Source organism: Rhinoderma darwinii, chromosome 3, assembly GCF_050947455.1.
Source record: "Rhinoderma darwinii isolate aRhiDar2 chromosome 3, aRhiDar2.hap1, whole genome shotgun sequence".
NCBI classification, from domain to species: Eukaryota; Metazoa; Chordata; class Amphibia; order Anura; family Rhinodermatidae; genus Rhinoderma; species Rhinoderma darwinii.
The window spans coordinates 235,522,591-235,546,227 of record NC_134689.1 but is presented as its reverse complement, the minus strand read 5'-3'; the positions used below and the strand labels follow the sequence as shown (position 1 = coordinate 235,546,227).

Here is a 23,637-nt window from a genome sequence, read left to right as displayed (position 1 = left end):
TGCAGATACAGTTTAAACCAGGGAAGAATAATTGATAAATACCAAAATTTGCAAGATGACGTTGATTAATTGCGCTGAATTCCGATTTTGATTTTTTTTTATTAATTGCCCAGCCCTACACCCTAGGCTTACATTCTGGCCAGTTTGGGGTTACAAGTAGCATGTATACACATTAAATAAAATGACGGCTTTGCAAAGAAGAACACTTGGGGTATAATGAAACTTTTGCATTTTCGAAGGCTCTACATATAATCTTTTGTTTGGACACAAATGTACCTTCTGAATAGAAGTCAGGTCTCCTAAATATCAGTATAGTAGTATCTCAGGGATTTGACGACTTTACTGAAAAAGGCCGTATACTGTACACTGTATGTTGAAAAGAAATCCACTTTAGCTTGTGAAAGTTTAGTTAACATGTAATGACTCCCTTAAAGGGAGTCGACTCAAGCCGGCGCCACAATGAGCTGATCTAGCATTAGGGGAAGCCGCGTCTGGCTATACATTTCAAATGAATGGCCGTCCTTTTAATGCGTGAAAATGCTGGGTCCACCAGAGCGGGAGCGGTGTTACAGTTTACTGGTAGGTTATGAACTAAAGGCTATGTAAACCTTTCAATGGCATTATTTTTTTTAAATCCATTTTTAATAAAAACTAATTATAAAAGTTACACCAATCACACTAGCGTATTTTTTTTATAATTAGTTTTGTATTAAAAATTCATACTTTTTTGAGATACATCTGCTCTGTATTGTTTACTTAATCCTGTTCCCGTCAGGTCCACGGGAATATACATACATACATGCCATTCAAAGGTTTACATAGCCTTTAACTTTCCAATATCCTATGCATGTCAACATGTTAGAAACTGAACACTGAGGGTGTTGTGGCATAAAGAGCAGTGATATCATATGTAAATGTTTGTTCTATTTGGTAGTAGGATATTTATGGCAGCACAGAATGAGCAGGGTACAGTTGGGCAGCTGGTGCTGGACTATAGTTTCTATTATGCATTTACGCGCTCATTTTGTTTTTTATTTTAACGTTCACTTATTCCAGGCCTGTGCATTTTAGCTGTGTAAAGGTTTACTTTTATGGAAAACTGAGAACAGATCTCAAGAGAGGAGAAGTAGCTTCCTCTATAATTGTCGTCTTTTTGAGATGTATTGCCAGTTTTCCCTAGACTAGCAAAAAGCCCCGGCCGTATACATGCGTTTCTTTTTTTTCTTTTTTTTTTTTTAGGGAAAAGCAGGAACAGATCCCAAAAATAGGAAGTGTGAAAAGAGATCCGACCTGTTTACGGATTTTGTTTTTTTTTGCAGGGCTTACAGGATTGTCCAAGTCTGGAGTTTGAGTACAATGATTCCGACCACTTGTCAGCAGAGTTATCAGGTAACTACATGAAAATGGCTTGCAATTGGGGACTGGGGCAACAAACTAACTCTCTGCAGTGAAAGAAAGTTACACTGTCTACCGATGAGACAAATGCTGATATGACGGCTGATATGACGGTGGTCGTTTACAGATATTTTGTAATGTCTGCTCCTTTAAAGATTAGCAAAGTTTTACTCTGTCTGATAGGGCCATGGTCCTGAGTGGCGGACACCCCCATGACATCCATATGCCCTATTAGGAAAAATAACATCCGTGCCTGATTCTTCGCATGACGGACACCAACGGCACCAAACGGACCCTACTGAGCATACTGCACTGTGTTTTCCAGCAGATTTTCTTTTTATTAAATCTGCAACAAACGCTACTAATGGAGCATCCAATGCAGGTGTGAGCACAGCCTAAAGGCCCTTTTACACCGGCCAATTATTGGGCAAATAATTACCCTGTGTAAACAGGGCAACAATCAGCCGATGAACGAGCAAATGTTTTGAATGCCGAAACTATTAGGCCTTGTTCACACGACGCTCTAAAAAACCGACGTGTAAACGCGTCAAAATCACTACAGTTTTTGCAAAGCGCTTTTTAACCCCGTTAGTGATCGCCCATTTGTGTTTCTACGGCAGCCACTGACCAGCTTTATTCCGATGAAATAGCCTTTTTATTGCGCTGCATCGGAATAAATAAATAGAGCGGGGAGCCGTTAAATCTCCCTGCTCTCATCTACCAGAGGTAGCTGAGAGTAGGCTGCAGCCCTGCTCTAAAGGGCAAGATCGATATGAGTATCCATCTGGCCCGTTTAACCCCTCAGATGCGGTGCTCAATAGCGAGCACTGAATCTGAGTGGTTTTGGAGAGAGGGAGGGAGCTCCCCCTCTCACCCCATCGGCACCATGCGTAAGATCGCAGGGTGTCGGTGGTTTCTATGGCCCCCAGGTCTGCCACTAGTTATGGCTGCTAGGCCATGCCAGAGGCCTGTCCTATCAGATGCCTGTCCATTTTACACGGACATGCAAGTAATACGCTGCAATACAGAAGTATTGCAGTGTATTATAAAAGCGGTCGGAGGATCGCATAGTGAAGTCCCCTAGTGGGACTAGTAAAAAAGAGCTTAATAAAGTTAATAAAAAAAAATGATAATTAAGTGGAAAAATAATGGAAAAACCCACTAAAATGCTCTATTATTAAAAAAAAAGCTACACATTTGGTATCACCACGTCCGTAACAACCCCAACTATAAAGTTATTACATTATTTAACCTGCACGGTGACTGCCGTAAAAAAACAAATGCAAAACTTGCTGTTTTCTGTGAATCCTGCCTTAAAAAAAAATGTGATCAAAAATTTGTATCTACTCCAAAATGGTATCAATAAAAACTACAAGTCGTCCCGCAAAGAAAAAGCCCTCATACAGCCGCATCAGCAGAGAAATATAAAAAAGTTATGGCTCTTGAAATATGGAGACACAAAAACAAATAATTTTGATAAAGTGTTTTTACAGTGTAAAATGGGTAAAACCTACAAAATCTATTTAAATTTGGTATCGTTGCAATCGTAACAACCCGCTGAATAAAGTTGTGTTATTTATACCATACGGTAAACAGTGTAAATTTAGGAAGCAAAAAAGTGTGGTGAAATTGCTGGGGTTTTTTTTCTATTCCCCCCCCCCCCCCAAAAAAAAAGTTGAGAAAAGTTAATCAATAAATTCGATGTACCCCAAAGAGGGCTATTAAAAAAAATACAACTTGTCCCGTGAAAAAACAAGAACTTATACAGCTTTGACGATGCAAAAATAAAAGTTATAGCTCTTTGAATGAGACGATGGAAAAACTTAAAAAATAGTACAGTAGAATAGAACAATAGAAGTACAGGCGTTTTTGACACATTTTCGGCACACAATTAGAACCCCCATTGTCTATAGGAATAAGGCGCATTCGTGGCGTGCTTTTGGCGTGTAAGACTTGACCTGACGCTGCTTTGTTTTTTTTGACACTACACATTGTTTTAAACACGCAAACGTAAAAAAAAAGCGGTGTATGCACTACAATGCGTTTTCCCATTAATGTAAAAAACGTGTCAAATACACGCCTTGTGAACAAGGCCTTATCATTGTCGGCAGCAGATCTCCATGTGTAAAGAGGGGGACATGCTGCCAACATGATAGAAATGTATTGGGACAAGGTCATCGGAGTAACGAGCGCTTCTCCACATACTAGCTCCTTGTGAGAAGGAGCAAACGAGCGCCGATCAACGAGCTGTCTCGTTAATAGGTGCTCGTTTACACAGCCTACATCGGGCCGTGTAAGTCCATCTTAAGTTTTGTGTGTGTGTCTTACATATTTACATCTATCTGATAAAACTTGACATTACTGTCTTGTTATCATAGAACTGTACAGCTACACAGAGGAGCCAGAGCTAGTCCTAAACCGGAGATGTTTCGAGGAAAGGTTTAGACTCCAAGGTAACTTTTGATAATGTATGTCTCAATAGGAACTTTCATAACATATGTCTCAACCATCTATCTTGATCAGTGTTCCCCAACCAGTGACTCGTAAGCAAGGTTAAGACGTATGATTCAGATTGATATTTTTCATCACATTTGAAAACTATATTGGTGAGCTTCTGCTTTCTTTCAAGAAATGGTAAAATTGCGATTCTGATACTTTATGGCAGTTGTACCTGTAGTGTTTTGCACCAAAAAAATGATGCTAGTTCATAATAAACATGCCACAACCATAGTGAGTTGTTCTGTCATTCCCAGGAAAAAATGAATAAGATTGCACATTACTTGGGCCATTTTTCTCATGCACATGATGCCATTTATTTGGTGCATTTTGTTTGAGCAATGTGCATTTTTGTATGTTTACAAGGTAGCGGCACTATGGGCCTCATGTTAAAATGGTCTCAGAAAAAAAGGGCCTATGTTTCTTTGGACTTTCTATTAAGTCTATTACACCTTTTTGTTAAAAATATCTAAGATGAAACTATCCTGCTGCGCATAAGTAACATGTTAATGCTTGAAAGATTCTCTAATAATTGACATTTTGTCTGCAGATCTGTAGTTTTAGGGCTTGTCCACACGTAACGGAATTGCCGCAGAAAATTTCTGCAGCAATTCCGCAAAAACTAGCAGAAATTCTTCTGCGGAAAACCTGCACCATTTCCTCCATTTTTTTTTTTTACTGCAGAAAATGATGCAGATTTTGTTGCATTTTTTGGCCACTTTCCGCAGCAGGAATTGACATGCTGCGGTATGAAAAATACGCACCGCAGGTGAATTTCTGCTCGGAAATTTTATGCAGCTTGTGGATGAGATTTGTTTAATCTCACCCATTTTGCTGCTTCTGTATTCTGCTGCGTATTTTCTGTCCGCAATTCCCGGACAGAAAATACGCAGCAATTCCATTACGTGTGGACAACCACTTATTGTAACTTTGAATTAGGTACTTTATATTGTTTGTGTTTTTGTTTTTTATGAGGTAGGCAGTGTGCACCTTCTTTCTTTTTTTTTTTTTTTTTTTTTCTTCTGTAAGGAGAACGGAAAAAGTATCTTATTAGGGTATGTTCACACAGCTTATTTTCGGCCGTTTTTCGGGGCGTAAGCAGCCGAAAAATCGGAAGCAGAAAGCCTCCAAACATCTGCCCGTTGATTTCAATGGGAAAAACGGCGCTCTGTTCCGATGGGCCGTTTTTTACATTGTTGTTCTGAAAAACGCCCGCATAAAAAACGCCCGCAAAAAAGAAGTGCATGTCACTTCTTCAGCCGTGTTTGGAGTCGTTTTTCATAGACTCTCTAGAAAAACCTCTCCAAAAACGGCTGTGAAAAACGCGAGTGGCTTAAAAAACGTCTGAAAATCAGGAGCTGTTTTCCCTTGAAAACAACTCCGTATTTTCAGACGTTTTTGAGTTTGTGTGTGCACATAACCTTACTCTTAATAAAATCCTTCTTCCAGGAGGAGAAGCCAGATGGACGTCTTTGGGGTCAGCACAGCACAGAACTCATGTCATGTACCTCCTTGATGAATTGGAGGTGGTGATCAGGGAAAAGCGACTCTCCGCAGCCAGAGCTATATTATACTTAGCAGAAGGTGAGCACTTGGAGTTGGTTCTACACCTTGGGGTGAGTTGGACATGTAACCTATATCACTGCTATACCTGCTCTCTGCAGCAAGGATAATACCATTAAAGGGGCTGTTCTAGATTTATACATTTCTCCAAAGTCCATAAACCCTGCACAACAGCTAGGCAGCAGTAATGCTGCTTCCATAGTGAAAAATCATGTGTTGTCCAGTCCCTGCTGTGGGACTTTGGGTCACTATCGACAAAATTTCACTGTAGCCTGCAGAGACCGGATGACAGTCTGTCGTGTTACATCACGACTGATGCGATGCCAGTGCAAAAAGTGCCATGGCCCCTCTACTTTAGGATACAGCACAGCCGACTTCACTTTCCTTCTGTTGATCGGTTGTGGTACCTGGAGTAGGATTCCTACAATTACACATTAATCTAAGAAAAGGTCCTTAATATTTCATCTGTGAAAACCGATTTGCGGTGCTGCATAATCGTTAGGCGTGTTAATCACAAAGGCTACTTATGGCCAAAGGTTTATTTCTCGTAGATAAATTATTTCCGAGCATCTCTGTTTACCAGGGATCACATTCGTGTTAAAATATTGCGCTCGCGGCTGAACTTTGTAATTTGTTTCCTGACCAGGTGTGTTCGGAGAGTGTGAGACGGAATCTGATGTTCTACACTGGTCCCGATATAACTGCTTCCTTCTGTGCCAGATGGGAACATTTGCTGTCTTCCTGGAATTGCTGAACATGGAGATTGCGTATGTTTAGTGTAGATCTTTTATAAAACAAATTCTGTTCAAAAGTTTTCTGTTTTTTACACTCGGTAAAATTCCTTCAAGCACACATCGCACCATTCCATTGCACAAGGGAATTTAACGTTGGGACTATTTTTCTGATACTGAGCTGCAAATTCCCTTCTTCCCTTCAGAATGCTAAAGCGTTGAATGACAGAATTATCTCTGCATGCAGCCACCACTAGGGGGAGCACACTGCATATGGATTTATTTGCCTCCCATTGAACTCAATGATAAAGCTTTCTTCAGTGAGCTGCTTCTAGTGTTGACTGCAGGCAACCAGAGTTCTATCATTTTAACACCATGCCTATGGGAAGGGAAGATATTTTATAAAAGTAGAGTTGGAGCTATATTTTAAATGGGTTGTCCAGGATTAGAAAAAGTAATCAGAATTTTTTTCCAAGTTAATGGAGCTCATCTTCTATACCAGACATAGCCCATGAACAGGTGGGGCACTGTTTCTGGGAAAAGAAGCAGATCCTTTTACCTAGTCCTGCAACTCTACTTTAAGTTGATAACGGACAGTAGAGTAAGATATGATAAATACAAATGGTACATAATCGGAAGAGTTTTATAAAAACTACTGCAAAACAAAGCGGAGATTGTAAGCCCTCTCAGGCAGGGCATTGTTTGCTTTTGTACCAGTCAGTCACTTAGTAAGCTCATGTTTATTTTACTTGTTATCGTTTTTTCATGTATTTAAAACCCTTCCGACATTTGTCGTATGGATACGTCATTGAAAGCTAGTGCTTCCCGCATTTTGCCGTATCCAAACGACAAATGGTCGACACCGGTTCAGAAGCTGAGTCGGTGTTATTGCCGGATGTCACCTGTGTATTACAGCTGTAATGGCGGGGAGCGAAATTAGCTTCGATCCCCGGCATTAACCCCTTAAATGCAGCGGTCAAAAGCGATCGCTAAATTTAAGTAGTTTGCAACTCATCGGCACCCCAGCAATGAAATTACCAGGCTTCCGGTGGCTGAAATGGCAACCGGAGGCCTAATACTGGCCTCCAGGTCTGCCTAGCACGGAAGCCGTTCAGGTCCTAGCACAGAGGCGAGGCCTGAAAGGCTTCCGTAGCCGACAGCAAGATGGCGCCGGCTCAGGAGCTGAGCCGGCGTCATCAGCGGTGGATGTCAGCTGTATGTTACCGCTGACATCTACCTGTAACGGCAGGAACGGGAGCTAGCTCAGATCCCTGCCATTAACCCCTTAGATGCAGTGATCGCTACATCTTAGTTGTTGCTAGCAGATCGGCAGCCCTGCCATGCAATCAGGGCTGCCGACTGCTGCTATGGCAACAGGAGGCCTAACAACGGCTTCCGTAATGGCAGAGCGGGAGGCGATGTCTAATCGGCTTGCTGTCCGTGAATGACCAACAGATCTAATACATTGCACTACGTAGGTAGCACAATGTATTAGAAAAAAAAATCAGACTGTTGGACCTTCAAGTCCCATAGTGGGACTTTAGAAAAAAGAATAAACAAAGTGTAAAAAAAATTTTTTAAAACCTATATTAAAAGTTTCAAGTAATAAAAGAAAATGCAATCGCCCTTTACCCTTATCATGTCCTTTATTATTGAAAAAAATAAATCAACATTACATATTTGGTATCACCGCAACCGTAACAGCCTGAACTATAAAAATATGATGTTATTTATTCCACGCGGTGAACGGCGTAAAAACCCCCATAAAACCAGAAATTCTGGTATAGTTTTTTTGGTCACTTTTCCCTACATATATTGGAATAAAAAGTGATCAAGAAGTCGCATGTATCCAAAAATTGTACCTATGAAAACTATAGCTCATCTCGCAAAAAACAAGCCCTCATACAGCTCCGTTGACAAAAAAATTAAAACCTTATGCTTTTTACAGTTTTTTTTGGCATATCTATGGAAAAAAATCCCATTTTCACTCTGCAACATCGGGTGCACACTAATTTCTGTGAAAAAAAAGGCGGGGTAAACATGCTCACTACACCCCTAGCTGAATACCTTCAGGGATGTAGTTTCCAAAATGGGGTAACTTCTGGGGGGTTTCGACTGTTTTGGTCCCACAGGGGCTTTGCAAATGCGACATAGCGACCAGAAACCAATCCAGCAAAATCTGCACTCCAAAAGCCAAATGGTGCTCCTTCCCTTCTGAGCCCTGCCGTGTGCCCAAACAGCGGTTTATGACCACATATGGGGTATTGCCGTACTCGGGAGAAATTGCTTTACAAATGTTGGGGTTCTATTTTTCCTTTTATTTGTTGAGAAAATTACAACTTTGAGCTATAGCTATTATTGAAGAAAAGGGATTGTTTTTATTTTCACTGCCCAATTCTAATAAAATCTATAAAACCTCTGTGGGGTCAAAATGCTCACTACACCCCTAGATGAATTCCTCAAGGGGTGTAGTTTTCTGACTGGAGTCCCTTTTTGGGTGTTTTCCACTATTTTGGTCCCTCAGGGGCTTTGCAAATGTGACATGGCCTCCGCAAACCAATCCTGCTAAATTTGAGCACCAAAAGCCAAATGGCGCTCTTTCCATTCTAAGCCCTGCCGTGTGTCCACAACTGCCGTTTATGACCACATGTGGGGTATTGTTTTACTCGGGAGAAATTGCTTTACAAATGTTGTGGCTTTTTCTCCTTTAGTCCTTGTGGAAATGAGAAAAAATTAGCTAAACCTACATTTCCTTTGAAAAAAATTTAGATTTAATTCACTGCCTACTTCCAATAATTTCTGCAATAAACCTGTGGGGTCAAAATACTCACTATACCCCTAGATAACTTCTTTGAAGGGTGTAGTTTCCAAATGGGGTCACTTTTGGGGGATTTCCACTGTTTTAGCACCGCAAAAGCCCTTCATACCTGTCATGGTGCCTAAAATATATTCTAATAAAAAGAAAGACCCAAAATCCACTAAGTACTCCTATTCTGAGGCCGGTGCTTCAGTCAACCACACTAGGGCCACATGTGGGATATTTCCTAAATCTGCAGAACCTGGGCAATAAATATTGAGTTGCATTTCTCTGGTAAAACTTTGTTACAAAAAAAAATGGATTAAAAATGAATTTCTGCAAAAAAAATTACATTTGTAAATTTCACCTCTACTTTTTTGCTTTAATTCCTGTGAAACGTCTAAAGGGTTAATAAACTTTCTAAATGCTGTTTTGAATACTTTGAGGTGTGAAGTTTTTATAATGGGGTGACTTATTGGGGGTTTCTAATATATAAGGCCCTCAAAGCCACTTCACAACTGAACTAGCCCCTGTAAAAATAGCCTTTTGAAATGTTCTTGAAAATGTGAGAAATTGCTGCTAAAGTTTTCATCCTTGTAACGTCCTAGAAAAATAAAAGGATGTTCAAAAAAACAATGATAATCTAAAGTAGACATATGGGGGATATTATTAGCAACAATTTTGTGTGGTATAACTGCCTGTCTTACAAGCAGATGCATTTAAATTTAGAAAAATGCAAATTTTTGCAATTTTTCGCTAAATTTTGGTGTTTTTCACAATTAAGTACTGAATGTATCGAGCAAATTTTGCCAGTAACATTAAGTCCAATGTGTCCCAAGAAAACCGTCTCAGAATCGCTTGGATAGGTAGAAGCATTCCGAAGTTATTACCACATAAAGTGACACGTGTTGTCACGTTCGGTTCGTGGACCCACTGGGCCGTACCGCCTTGACGGTATGGCAGCTGGCCAACAGGAAGCAGGTCACAGTCTATAGTTCGTATAGTGTACCTGTGGCAGCTCGGACAGTAGCAATGACAGGCTCGGCTGGGACTTAGGCAGCAGGCAGACGTCAGGTGTGAATTAGCAGGACAGGCTTGGAATACAGCACAGCACGGCTACAGCTCAGCACGGCACTTGACCAGGTGGCACAGGATACAGGTACAGGAACTGGAAAATACTGGGAGACCATTTGCTAGATAAACTAAGGGTACGACAACAACGCTCAGGCAAGGGAGGAAAGGGCTGAGCCCTTCTTATAGTCCAGGGTATTCCTGGGCTAATTTTAACATTAACTTCAGGTGCGCGCGCTGGCCCTTTAAGAGCGGGCATGAGCGTGCGCACATCCTACTGGACCCGGCCGAGGTAAGCGGAAGTGAGTGCTGGTGTCGGATGAGGCTAGGGCCAGCGCTCGCAGACCCATGGCTGCGGCCATCAGGAGGTGAGTGAGCCTGACAGCCCGCGGCCATGGACATGACACATGTCAGATTTGAAAAATGAGGCTCTGTCAGGAAGGTCAAAAGTGGTCAAAGTGGGAAGGGGTTAAACCCCTCAGTTTTTCAATTAATGGCGCTTTGAAATAAATAATAATGTTGGCTATATACCATTCAGATTGCTGCTCTGTTTTGTCCGCATTTAGAAAAGTTAACATTGTAGTCTTGTCACAACATTACTTTTTTTTTTTTTCAGACACTTTCCTATCCGGTTTATATAAGAATTCAAGCTCTCATTAATGTTATACTATTTATTTTTGTTCCAGGAACAGCCAGGCCTGCAGCAGGGCTCTGAGGAAACCAGCTCTATCATTAGCTGACAGCACTGAGCTCAGGTACTGTAGATGTACACCATCAATGTTCACCGTATCATATACGACATGTTGTTCTTTACCTGGTTTGGGACACTGGTTAGTTTCCATATACATTTTCAACAGCAAAACTTTGCACTGCCAATAAATTGCAATGGAAGAACATCTAAGGCGTCGTTCACATCTGCATCAGGGTCCCCGTTCTGAAGATCCATCAGAACGGGTCCCTGACGCAGATGTGAACGAAGCCTAAATCCTCTTTTTCCACAGTGCTGTCCAAACACTGTATCCACTCGTAGTCCCTGCCCCCAGTGGGTGGGGGCTCACAATTTCTAATTTTCTTATCTCTAGGGTTCGTTTCAAATGAAGCCAGCTAACCTGCTCAAGAATACCCCATGCAGATGTTTAATGGTCCACTGTTGTTGTGTTTTGTAATTTTTGTATTTTTATTTTTTTAAATAATGTATGTATTTTGGGATACTATTTACTGTTGTGTTATACTTTTAATTAAATATTTTGCTCATTTTCAGTGCTGCAGCTTTTATGTATCCTCAGCGCATAGAAAATGCAGAACGCTGCTGTCAGCCAAATCCGTAAGTAAGCTGGTCTGACCGCTCGGTCTGCAGCGGCTCCTTAGCGATCTTAGCCTAATATTGATCAATTCAAAGTTGATCAACTTAGATGGTGTGAGACTCGCACAGAAGCAGCTGTCAACCAAACAATCAGACCAGCTTACTGGCAGGTTCAGCTGACCGCAGCATTCTGCATCGTTTATGTACAAAGAATAAATAGAAAATAGTGCTGAAACTAACCCAATTTTTTTTTATCAAAGTATATTATAAAAGTGAATAGTATTCCAAAATACATAATTAACCCCTTCCCGCTCCTTGACGTACTATTACGTCATGGCAGCTGTATCGTTCGCGCTCCATGCCGTAATAGTACGTCTCGGGAGTAACGGCCGTTTCGGCCGTCCTCCCGACACATACAGGAGCTGTGACGCTGCTGTCTTGTTCAGCAGCTGTCACAGCTCCTACAGCGGGGACCGATCGCTGTGTCCCCGCTGATTAACCCCTTAAAAGCCGCGTTCTATAGAGATCGCGGCTTTTTAGGGGTTAAGCTGCCATCGCCGGCCTGCTACGCGATAGCGGCCGGCGATGGTGACTATGGCAACCGGACACCAAACAATGGCGTCCGGCTATGCCATAGACGGAAGCCTAGTGGGTCCTGACAACGTCAGGACCCACTATGCTTGCTGTCAGTGAGTAGCTGACAGTTCTAATACACTGCACTACGCATGTAGTGCAGTGTATTAGAATAGCGATCAGGGCCTCCTGCCCTCATGTCCCCTAGTGGGACAAAGTAATAAAGTAAAAAAAAAGTTAAAAAAAGATGTGTAAAAATAAGAAAATAAAAGTTTTAAAAGTAATAAAAGTAAAAGTCCCACTTTTTCCCTTATCAGGCCTTTATTATTAATAAAAATATATAAACAAACAAATAAACTATACATAATTGGTATCGCCGCGTCCGTAACGGCCTGAACTACAAAATTATTTTGTTATTTATCCCGCACGGTGAACGCCGTAAAAAAAAATATTAATAAACCGTACCACAATCACAATTGTTTGGTCACTTCACCTCCCAAAAAATGGAATAAAAAGAGATCAAAAAGTCGCATGTACCTAAAAATGGTACTGATCGAAACTACAGTTCGTTACGCAAAAAATAAGTCCTCGCACGGCTTTATTGATTGAAAAATAAAAACGTTATGGCTCTTAGAATAAGGTAACACAAAAAGTGAATGATTGTTTACAAAACGTATTTTATTGTGCAAACGCCATAAGACATAAAAAAAAACTATAAACATCTGGTATCGCCGTGATCGTATCGCCCCGCAGAATAAAGTTAATATATCATTTATAGCGCACGGTGAACGCTGTAAAAAAAAAAGTATACAAAAACAATAGTAGAATTGCTGTTTATTAGTCACCACACCACCTAAAAATGGAATAAAAACTGATCAAAAAGCCGCATGCATGACATGAAAACTGCAATGGATTCCTCAAGGGGTCTAGTTTCCAAATTGGGGTCACTTTTGGGGGGTTTCCAATGTTTTGGCACCACAAGACCTCTTCAAACCGGACATGGTGCCTAATAAAAAAGAGGGCTCAAAATCCGCTAGGTGCTCCTTTGCTTCGGAGGCCGGTGCTTCAGTCCATTACCGCCCGAGTGCCACATGTGGGATATTTCTCTAAACTGCAGAATCTGGGCAATAAGTATTGAGTTGCGTTTCTCTGATAAATCCTTTTGTGTTATAAAAAAAATGGTATAAAAAGAGTAAATTTCACCTCTACTTTCCTCTAAATTTCTGTGAAACACCTAAAGGGTTCATAAACTTTCTAAATGCTATTGTGAATACTTTGAGGGGTCTAGTTTCTAAAATGGGGTGTTTGATAGGGGTTTCTAATATATGGGCCCCTCAAAGCAACTTCAGAAATGAACTGGAACCTAAAAAAATAAATAAATGAGGCAATACTTCGCTTCTTACATTATACTGATAATGAGCCGTGCCCACTCCGAGATGACCCCAGTTTTGACCGTTTGTATAAACGGAGACCCCTATTAGACCGTTCCAGTGCCCGGTTTTCCCAAGCATACACCCCCGAGAAGTGTTTTTCTATTGATGAGTCCCTGGTACATTTTAAAGGGAGGGTTCAATTCCGCCAGTACCTGCCAGGTAAGAGGGCAAGGTATGGCGTGAAGATGTATAAGCTGTGCGAGAGTGCATCAGGGTATACATACAGGTTTAGGATATATGAAGGAAAGGCCACCCCCAAACCAGACTGCATCCTGGACTACAATAGGTACATGGGAGGGATGGACTTGTCAAATCAAGTCCTGAAGCCCTACAGTGCCATGCGGTGTAGTATAAGAAGCTGGCCGGGCACATCATACAGATGGCTTTGTACAATGCGTATGTGCTACGTCGATGTGCAGGCCAGAGGGGAACTTTCCTGGAATTTCAAGATCTAATCTTTAGGGACCAGGAAGGGGGGGCGCATCGTACCAGGGCAACACTTTCCAGGAGAAGGTCCCCAAACCGGTGGAAAGGGAAAGAGTCAAAAGAGGTGCAGAGTCTGGTATAAGAGGGGGATAAGGAAGAACACAATATACCAATGTGACACGTGTCCCGAAAAACCAGGGCTCTGTATAAAAGATTGTTTTAAAATGTATCATACATCCCTTGATTTTCAATTTACCCTGATGCACTCCGCACAGCTTACCCCCCTCATCTTTCCCTTCTGAGCCCTGCCGTATGCCCAGGCAGCTGATAACAGCCACATGTAGGGTATTGTCGTACCCAGGAGAACCCACATTACAATTTAAGGGGTGTATATCTCCGGTGGCGCATGCTGGGCACACTATATTGGACACTGAAATGGCATATACATATATAAAATTGCAAATCTCACACTGCACCATCTGCTGCGCATTATCTTTTACACAGTACCTGTGGGGTCAAAATGCTCACTACACCTCTAGATGAATGTCTTAAGGGGTGTAGTTTTTAAAATGGGGTCACTTCTCGGGGGTTTCAACTGTACTGGTACCTCAGGGGCTTCTGCACACATGACTTAGCACCAGAAAAGCTCCAGTAGGCCAAATGGTGGTCCTTTCCTTCTGAGCCCTCCCATGGGCCCAAAGGGCAGTTTATCACCACAAATGGGGTATTGCCGTACTAAGGACAAATTGGGCAACAAAATGGGGTATGTTGTTCCTTGTGAAAATAAGAAATTTTGATCAAAAATGACATCTTATTGGAAAAAATATCATTTTTTTCATTTCACAGCCCAATTCAAATAGGTGCTGTGAAAAAACTGTGCGGTAAAAATGATAACAAAAACCATAAATGAATTCCTTGAGGGGTGTAGTTTCCAAAATGGGGTCACTTCTGGTGGGTTTCCATTGCTTTGATACCTCTGGGGCTCTGCAAATGCAACATGGCACCCGAAAACCAATCCAGCAAAATCTGGACTCCAACAAACACATAGCGCTCCTTTCCTTCTGAGCCCTCCCATGGGCCCAAACGGCAGTTTATCACCACAAATGGGGTATTGCCGCACTAAGGACAAATTGGGCAACAAAATGGGGTATGTTGTTCCCTGTGAAAATAAGAAAATTTGATCAAAAATGACATTTTATTGGAAAAAATATCATTTTTTTCATTTCCCAGCCCAATTCAAATAGGTGCTGTGAAAAAACTGTGCGGTCAAAATGATAACAAAAACCATAAATGAATTCCTTGAGGGGTGTAATTTCCAAAATGGGGTCACTTCTGGTGGGTTTCCATTGTTTTGATACCTCAACGCCTCTTCAAACCTGGCATGCTGCCTAAAATATATTCTAATAAAAAAGAGGCCTCAAAATGCACTAGGTGCTTCTTTGCTTCTAGGGCTTGTGTTTTAGTCCACGAGCGCAGTAGGGCCACATGTGGGACATTTCTAAAAACTGCAGAATCTGGACAATACATATTTAGTAGTGTTTCTCTGGTAAAACCTTCTCTGTTACTAAAAAAAAATTGAATAAAATTGAAATTCAGCAGAAAAAATGAAATTTGCAAATTTAATTTCCACTTTGCTTTAATTCCTGTGAAATGCCTGAAGGGTTAAAAAACTTTCTATATGCTGTTTTGAATACTTTGAGGGGTCTAGTTTTTAAAATGGGGTGTTTTATGGGGGTTTCTAATACATAGGCCCCTCAAATCCACTTCAGAACTGAACTGGCACCTTCAAAAAAAGGCTTTTGAAATTTTCTTAAGAATATGAGAAATTGCTGTTTATGTTCTAAGCCTTGTAACGTCCAAGAAAAATAAAAGAATGTTCAAAAAACGATGCCAATCTAAAGTAGACATATGGGAAATGTGAACTAGTAACTATTTTGGGTGGTATAACCGTCTGTTTTTCAAGCAGATGCATTTAAATTCTGAAAAATGCTATTTTTTGTAAATTTTCTCTAAATTTTGCAATTTTTCACAAATAAAGACTGAATATATCGACCAAATTTTACCACGAACATGAAGCCCAAAGTGTCACGAGAAAACAATCTCAGAATCGCTTGGATAGGTTTAAGCATTCCGACGTTATTACCACATAAAGTGAAATATGTCAGATTTGAAAAATGGGCTCTGAGCCTTAAGGCCCAAACTAGGCTGCGTCCTTAAGGGGTTAAAAATAAAAAATAAAAGTATCCATAGACTTTAAGACAACAATTCTGTAAGGCAACAGTGCTAGATCGTGAACTGCCATGCTGAAATGATTTTGCTAAGATCTCTGCTGTTTCTTGTTGTACATACTAATTTGAATGTGTATTTTTACCTTCGTGTGCAATTTGTAACAAGGCAGCTGTATCGGACTCCATAACCATCAGCCAGTGGTGGTGGTGAGTCTTGGTCTGCATTAGAAAAAGTCAGATGAAAAGGAGTATTTTTCGAAAAAAATTAGACATCTTAAATAGAACCACATAAGAGACCTAATGCAGATACTCCTTAATAAAACTATAGTAGCAATACGAGCCACCGATTTCTGTGATCAGAGGTTATTATAATTTAGCCGTTCACAACAATAGCATTCGACAAGTGGTGATGTGGCCCAAATGGCAGTAAGCAACCGTTTGGAGTGCCTTCCTCCTGGGCAAGGCAAGGGTTCCATTTCAGAGTGCACCCAGATGGAATACAGTGGAGGGGGGGGGGGGGGTGAGATCCCCAAGTGGAAAAGCTGTGATGTGCTGGTATACCCATGGCTGAGGCATCTCAATGTAATCCATTGAAATGATCCTTCTGTGTTGAAGACAACCCATCTTTGATTCCCTTTTCAAAAGACCTGGTACATCCGCTGGGCACCATTAATGTTAAACGGTTGCCAAACAAGAATGTGAATTGAAAAGTAACTTTAAGTAGTGCATGGTTCAGGAAAAGGGTTTAAAACATGATTTGGACCACCTTGACCTACAAAAAAAATGCAGGGGGATCTTCTAAAGTTTTTGGCGGGAGACCCATGATGAGTTCATGACTAATGATGACTAATCGAGAGCTCTTCTGAGATCCTTCCAAACCCGAGTGCTGCGGGCCACACACGCCAGATCATCCTGTTGTTTACCCAAGCTGTTCACTTCCATTTCATGCTTTTACTGGATCTGGGACACAGTGAAAGAGATTTATAAAGACTTTTGCAAGTAAAAACTGGTGTCGCCAAATGCAATAACAGCTGTAATAATTTAAGACCCGAAAATGAGTGCAGCGTTCCCATTGGCTGCTAGGATTGTTTCTCTGGTTTTCATTTGCACTGGCATTTATAAATCTCCCAGTCTTTGTGCAGTGTAACGTTACTTTAGCGGTCACATGACTGATTTACCCAGATAGCACTGTGCACTTATTATTGGTCAGCTTAAAGAGGACCTGCCACCTTTCCTAACATATCTGTTTAGTAAATAATAATTTCCCCATCAAATAACAATTCTGGAGCATCATTTCTTAGAACTCTACATTGTGGCGTTCTTCCTAGAAATTATGAATAAATAGATAACTGGGTGTTACCAATTGGGGTGTGTACCTACAGACTGGCCAATCAGTGCTGACAGAGAGACTGTGTAAGGACACACCCCTATGACAAGGGGAATGGTAACACCCAATTGTCAATTTTATAAATTTGTAGGATAAATAACATGGCGTAACGCAGAGTTCTAAGAAAATGTTTCAAAATTGTTATTTCATGGGGAATAAAAGTATTGACTAAAACAGACATGTCAAGGGAGGTGACAGGTCCTCATTAAGGGTTTTAACTTTAGAGGACATTGAATACTTAATAGTACTATAATGCTTTCCTTCATAGCTATGTTATTCTGCTCAATACTTGCTTCATTTAGGGTGTTCTTGAGTGTTATGTATCTACTGGTGGAGAACTTGAGTCAGGAGTCACCAGGAGATGACACAGAATGGAATACACAGAGGGAGACATTCCGCATTGAACTTGGTGAGTACTTGAGTCCATTCAAGTCATTGCATATAAGTATTCAGCAACCACAAATAACAGGAAATATAATGCCCTCACAATATAAAGGTCAGAAAGCTATATACACAGTAAGTGTTTTTTTTATTTTGATTATCATTTAACTGAAAAGTCCATCATTGTGAATTTTTAGAAGATTTTATGACCATTGTTGTGATGGGATGTGTGTTTGTTTATCCAAGCCTTGCCGTCTAATAGTGAAGAACCATTTGCTCATCTCCTCTTCACAATGGTGACCAAGTTCTGCAGTGGCCACTCTCCCCATTTTCCTATGAAAAAGGTCCTACTTCTGCTTTGGAAAGTGCTACTGGTATGTTAGTAACATCACTTATGGTTTCTGACATTTTGCATGGTTCTAATGTATGGTTCTAATGTAACTGATGTATCAGTTCACACTAGGAGGATTCTCCGAGCTACAGAGGAAGACTGAGCAGAAGAGAGCAGAAATGGGTCTTCTACCATTATCTGAAGACTGCATCCTAGTGATGAGGAACATGAAAGCCACAGCTCCGCCATCTTATGGCATCGAACTAGGGGAACAGCAGAAACGTGGGAGACGCAGCCGGAGGGTATTACTTTATTATTGCTTTACTTCAGTTATCTGTCGTGGTTTCAGGCTATTAAAGAAAGTTAAAATTGAGAGTGAAACTCAATCGAACAGCAGCTCTACTCTGCAAATTCATAGTTGAACTCTGCAAGTTCATATAGTCAATGAGCTGAATATAAATGGCTTTGGCTTTCCATTAGTAATGTCTATTCCAACAGCACCATTATTTATTTAATCAGGACAGTCTGGATCTGTACAATGAGAAAGATCCTTTCAAGAGTGAAGAATCTCCTGGGACAGAAGAGGAAGAGAATGAGGATTCAGAAAACATGATGGACGCAGAGTCTGATGTGCAAGAAAGAGATTTTATGTCACAACCTTTGTCTGCCCTAAGGAATCATGTGGAGAGGGTGTGCTTTCCTAAAGGCCTTCCTTGGGCACCCAAAGTGAGGTAGGGCAACTACTGAATAATTCTGATCACGTTTCCTTCGGAGAAAATGTAATTATGTGTTTATTGTGAATCGGTAACTTTATTAATGCAGTAATCTCTCATTTTATCAGAATTTTGCCATATTAAAACAGGTACTGGTAAAATGAGTATTTAGATTCGGTTTATTAAAGGGGTTGTCTCAACAAGACAAGCCATTTCCTAATAAAAGCCACCCCAGTTCATTAAAACCCTGGTTATCTTCTATTATTGTCAGGAGAAGCTGCAGACAACCACGCAATACTCCTTTAGACACTACAATGGTAATTATAGTATTACGTAGCGTCCATTTAAATGAATGGGCAACCGACAGACCGTGGACTGTTGCTTTTTAGTGGATCTCCACTCTGGTAGCTATTCACACGTTGCCGTCATATCAGGTTTTGTCGTCCGTGTGATTGGGGAAAACAGAGGGACCTTAAGTGTATGCTGCTGCCACTAGAAGGTGGACACTAAGTGAGAAAAGTGTTAGCTTCTCCAACCAAGATATACCACTCCAACAGATATTGAGCTAACCAGTATGAGCTCAACCGACCTAGCTGGTTGGCAGGTCCATCTACTCGCCCTGCTACCCCAGTACGAGGAGGGAGAGCAGTGCAGCATAACCTTACTGTTGACTGCCAAACCTCCAAGAAGAAAAAGGCTTTGCCTTCTCTCCTACTTCCCTGTTACCTGCTTGCCGTAGGGTCATGGATCATTCTGGAGGCGAGGCCTCAGTCTGAATCTGATCTGAACACAGAACAGACATCTAAACTTATCTCCATGGTCCACAGCCCCATCATGGTTGTTAGGGATACCTTTACAAGTAAAGGATTGGGAATCTTCTTCCACTCGAGGGGTGCTTCTATCACTGTCCCTGGCGGTCCCCAAAATTTTTTCACTCCCAGTTTGACAATGTTCTCTCTGAGATGAGATTTCCCTTAGGACCTTCTGAACAAATGGTTGACTTCCCTGGCGGTAGATTCACCAGTTTCTCGCTTGGTTAAGGAAAACTACATTACCAATGGCATACATGACCTCCTTCCAGAATCATTGTGACTGCAAGCTAGAATTCTTTACCAAATCCTCCTTTGAGGCTTCCGGGTCAGCCCTAAGACCAGTTTTCGCCTCTACATGGGTGATTAGGGCAGCTGCTGAATGGACCGTACAGCCTTTCTGGCGCTCCCCCCAAAAGAACTGTCAGTACTTTCCCATGCAGGAAAGTACCTCTGCGAGCTAATAACTTTGCCACAGCTAATGAGGCCTCAATCATCAGCTCTGTTGGTCGCAATTTGCAGGACTCTCTGACTTTAGCACTGGTCTGCGGATGCAGCCTCTAAAAGATCCTTTATGGCTCTCTCCTTCTCTGGCTCTTGCCTTTTCAGCAGCTGCCTGGATGAGAATATCTCCAAGGCCACTGGTAAAGATTCCCATCTTTCCCAAAACGTGCCCTGTCTATCTAATCCAGCTAAGCCGATAGTTCAAGTTCCGGTCCTTCAGGTTATTCTTCAGACAGGGCCCCTTCTCCAGAAAGCAAAATCCACAAGACCAGAAGAGTCCTTCCTTCACAAAGGTTATCTTCTCCTTTATGACTCTACTTTGCTCTTGCGGTGTTAGCCATTCTATACCCCGGTGACCTCCTGATTAAGGCACCCTACAAGTCAGCTAATCTGTAAAGTCTTTAGATAAATCTGGACACCTTGTCTTGCTTCAGTTGGATCATTAAACCGTCTTGAATCCTCCTCTATCCTTATCTCAATGCCTCACCTTCCTAAAGCACGTGTTTTGACACTGTTCAGACCAGGCTCTCAGGGCATCCAGACTGAATTACAAGCAACCTCGCTTTGTGACTGGCTCGAGATCCTCGAGCATTCGCGCTGGTCATTCCATGGTATTTGTTTACGTTTCCCTACATCTTACCCCTTCTACTGCTCTGCCTTCTCAAGAAGATCAAGGCATTAGGTGTGTTTTTTTTCTAGTGATTCTTCTTATTCTAGATCGGGCATGCCTGGCCTGATACACAGACCTAATCGCACTTCTGTCTGATGCCCCTTGGCGTCTCCCTCTCACAGCGGATCTTCTTTCTCATGAGCCACTCTTCCACCTGAATATAGCAGCACTTCGTTTAATGGTGTGGCTGTTGAAGCAACCAGATCACGCTGCGTTTGCTGATCAAGCAATCCAAACTATGCTTTCAGCTAAGAAGTTCTCGTCCTCTGGGATTGAACATAGGACATGAATGTCTTTTTTTTTTTTTTTTTTTTTTCTCTCCTGTTGCATATGCCTTTCTCAACTGCTCTTTTTCCAATAGGGTCTGAATTTAGGCCTCGGCCTTCGCACTCAAGGGTCAGCCCTTTCTATTTTATTCCAGCGTCCATTGACCGCTATATCTGCTGTGCGTACTTTTCTGCAAGGAGTACCCCACTACTGCCAGCCTACCTCCCTGGGACCTCTGTCTCATCCTTGACATACTGCAGCCACCTTTTCCATTTCAGCTGCTGACCGACCTTTCCCTCCGCCTTCTCTCTTGAAAGGTATCATTCTTGGTGGCAATCGCCTCAATTTGAGGAGTTCTCTGAATTCGCACCCCTCTCCTGTAGGGGTGAATTCACACTGCAGAATTGCTGCAAATTTTTTGTTTGTATTCCAAACGGAAAACCTGCAAAAATTTATGGTACAATACATGTGGATGGGGCTTTCAAAATCCCAACCGCATGTAGCAGAAAAAAAATTGTCATGGAATTGAAGGCATTCTATGGATTTTATGTCAATTCTGTTGAGGATTTTGACTGTGGATTTCATCCTTTGTATTGTATAGAGTGAAATCCGTGTCAAAATCCATATATAAAACATGAGGATTTGAAGTGAACTGGTCGTGGATTTTTTTGCAAATCCACGTCAGGAAAAGTCTGAACCATTCCTGGTGAGTCATCGGGGCAAAGTGGTTCTCTGTGCTGTCCTCATCTTTCTTCCCAAGGTGATTACTACTTTTTTTTCTAGTAGTAAATCTGCCCCAATGTCTTCATTAATGTGTCAGTGTTGTGTTCAATGTGTTTAAAAATACAGAATGTGTTCAAAATTGCACCAAAGAACAGATTTTTCCACCACACTAGGCACTTTTAGAGTGTCTAGAAAAGGGAATGTGGCTTAGTGGGTAAGGGGCATGGCTTAAAATGTGCTACGTGAATTCTACGCCAACTAAGAGTTAGTATTAGGAAGTGAAAAATGTTCAGCAAGTGTAGCAAGATGGGGCAAATTTGTCATACAGGGTGCGCAACTGATAAATTTGGTGCATCTTCAGACTGCCTTGTCTAAGTTTATTCTGTCTAAATCTTAGACTGCTTAGTAAATCTGTCCATTGTTCTCGCCTTCTTTCTGCCCTTTCCCCTCCCATCTTAGGGAATGGGTTATGCACAATTTTGATGTCGTCCTTGCATTGCAAATACTCTACAGCTCGCTACAGATATGCAAGGCTGTTCCCTGGTATTCTCTCCACAACTTTTCTATATTGTATAGGGTGCATACTTTTGCATCCTTCGATGCCTCTCTCGATCGCAGGGTTTTGCAGGTGGTGGTGCACTAGTACGCACTTTATATTTTTATTCTGTTTCTAGTCATAACTTATGTTTTTTTTCTGTTCCTCCTACTGCTTATTTACAAACTGATTAGTTCAGTGTCTGCAGGAAGTGTATAGCCTGGTAGAACGTTTCTCACTTAGTGTCTGCCTTCTAGTGGCAGCTGCATAATACCCAAGGTCATCTGTGTCCACCAACGAGGAAGGGATTTTACAGTGAGTAATAAAAAAAAAAAAGGGTTTTGCAGCGATTTTATTTATTTATTTTTTTTTATTATTTTTTTTTTAAATCCAAGAAAGGCTATGGTTTTGTGAAAAATTGCACCAAGAAAAAATTACATTTGATCACACTGTTGGAATAAGCCTTAATAGTGGTGGTGTCGAGTGGGTGACCCCTCTCTGTGACAGCCATATGTGGGAATAGGACATATTGGTTGTCATTGCAGAGACTACCCTTTTTTTAAAGCTCAAATTCTTTCTGACTAATTATATACAAAATATGTATGTGAAAAGTTAAAGTGGAAACTTATGGCCCTATAAATTCTTGCAAGCTTAGCAAAACTGGTAATTCTTGGAAAAAAGATAAAAAAGAGAGAAAACGGCGCTCCTCTAAGGTGATATCGTTCTGATATTTGTTGGATTGAAAGTAGCTATGAATAGAGCTCACCTTGGTGAGTTGTGCAACGTCGCCAGCACAACTTGACTTTGTAGCTTGTACACACTTGATCACACTGTGCTTGCCTCTGGAGCCATAACCGCATGGGGTGAATTCGTATCAGGAACTCATCTCCTTGCGGTTTTGAAGTGATGCAAATTGGGAAGAAAAAACTGCTCCTCTGAACGGGCGCTCAGGTGTGAATTGAACTAGTATCATCACAAAATCGTCGGAGTTTGTTTCAACGATTTTATTCAATATGCTATTAAAACAATAAAAACAATAAAAATTCAGTTGCAGCAACTGAATTTTTATTGTTTTAATAGCATATTGAATAAAATCGTTGAAACAAACTCCGACGATTTTGTGAGGATACTAGTTCAATTCACACCTGAGCGCCCGTTCAGAGGAGCAGTTTTTTCTTCCCAATTTGCATCAAAACTGGTAATGAAAGTCAGGCCGTTAGAAAATGTGGTATTGCCTGTCATTTGTCTTAATTTTTCTTTCATATTTAGAACTCTACATCTTATTCTTTCTCTCTTTTGTG

At 41.2% G+C, this 23,637-nt stretch overlaps 1 protein-coding gene across 1 annotated transcript in view; it reads left to right on the top strand.

Annotated features, from left to right (window-relative positions):
• The window catches only part of STRIP2 (striatin interacting protein 2), a 77,796-nt gene that overhangs the window by 9,972 nt on the left and 44,187 nt on the right, over nt 1–23,637 (top strand). The window contains exons 2-10 of the mRNA XM_075857539.1: nt 1,320–1,389; nt 3,774–3,848; nt 5,341–5,475; nt 6,101–6,221; nt 10,740–10,808; nt 17,706–17,812; nt 18,031–18,158; nt 18,238–18,417; nt 18,635–18,846. Of these exons, the coding sequence (XP_075713654.1) occupies nt 1,320–1,389; nt 3,774–3,848; nt 5,341–5,475; nt 6,101–6,221; nt 10,740–10,808; nt 17,706–17,812; nt 18,031–18,158; nt 18,238–18,417; nt 18,635–18,846 (1,097 nt within the window). The remainder of the gene's footprint in view (nt 1–1,319; nt 1,390–3,773; nt 3,849–5,340; nt 5,476–6,100; nt 6,222–10,739; nt 10,809–17,705; nt 17,813–18,030; nt 18,159–18,237; nt 18,418–18,634; nt 18,847–23,637) is intronic.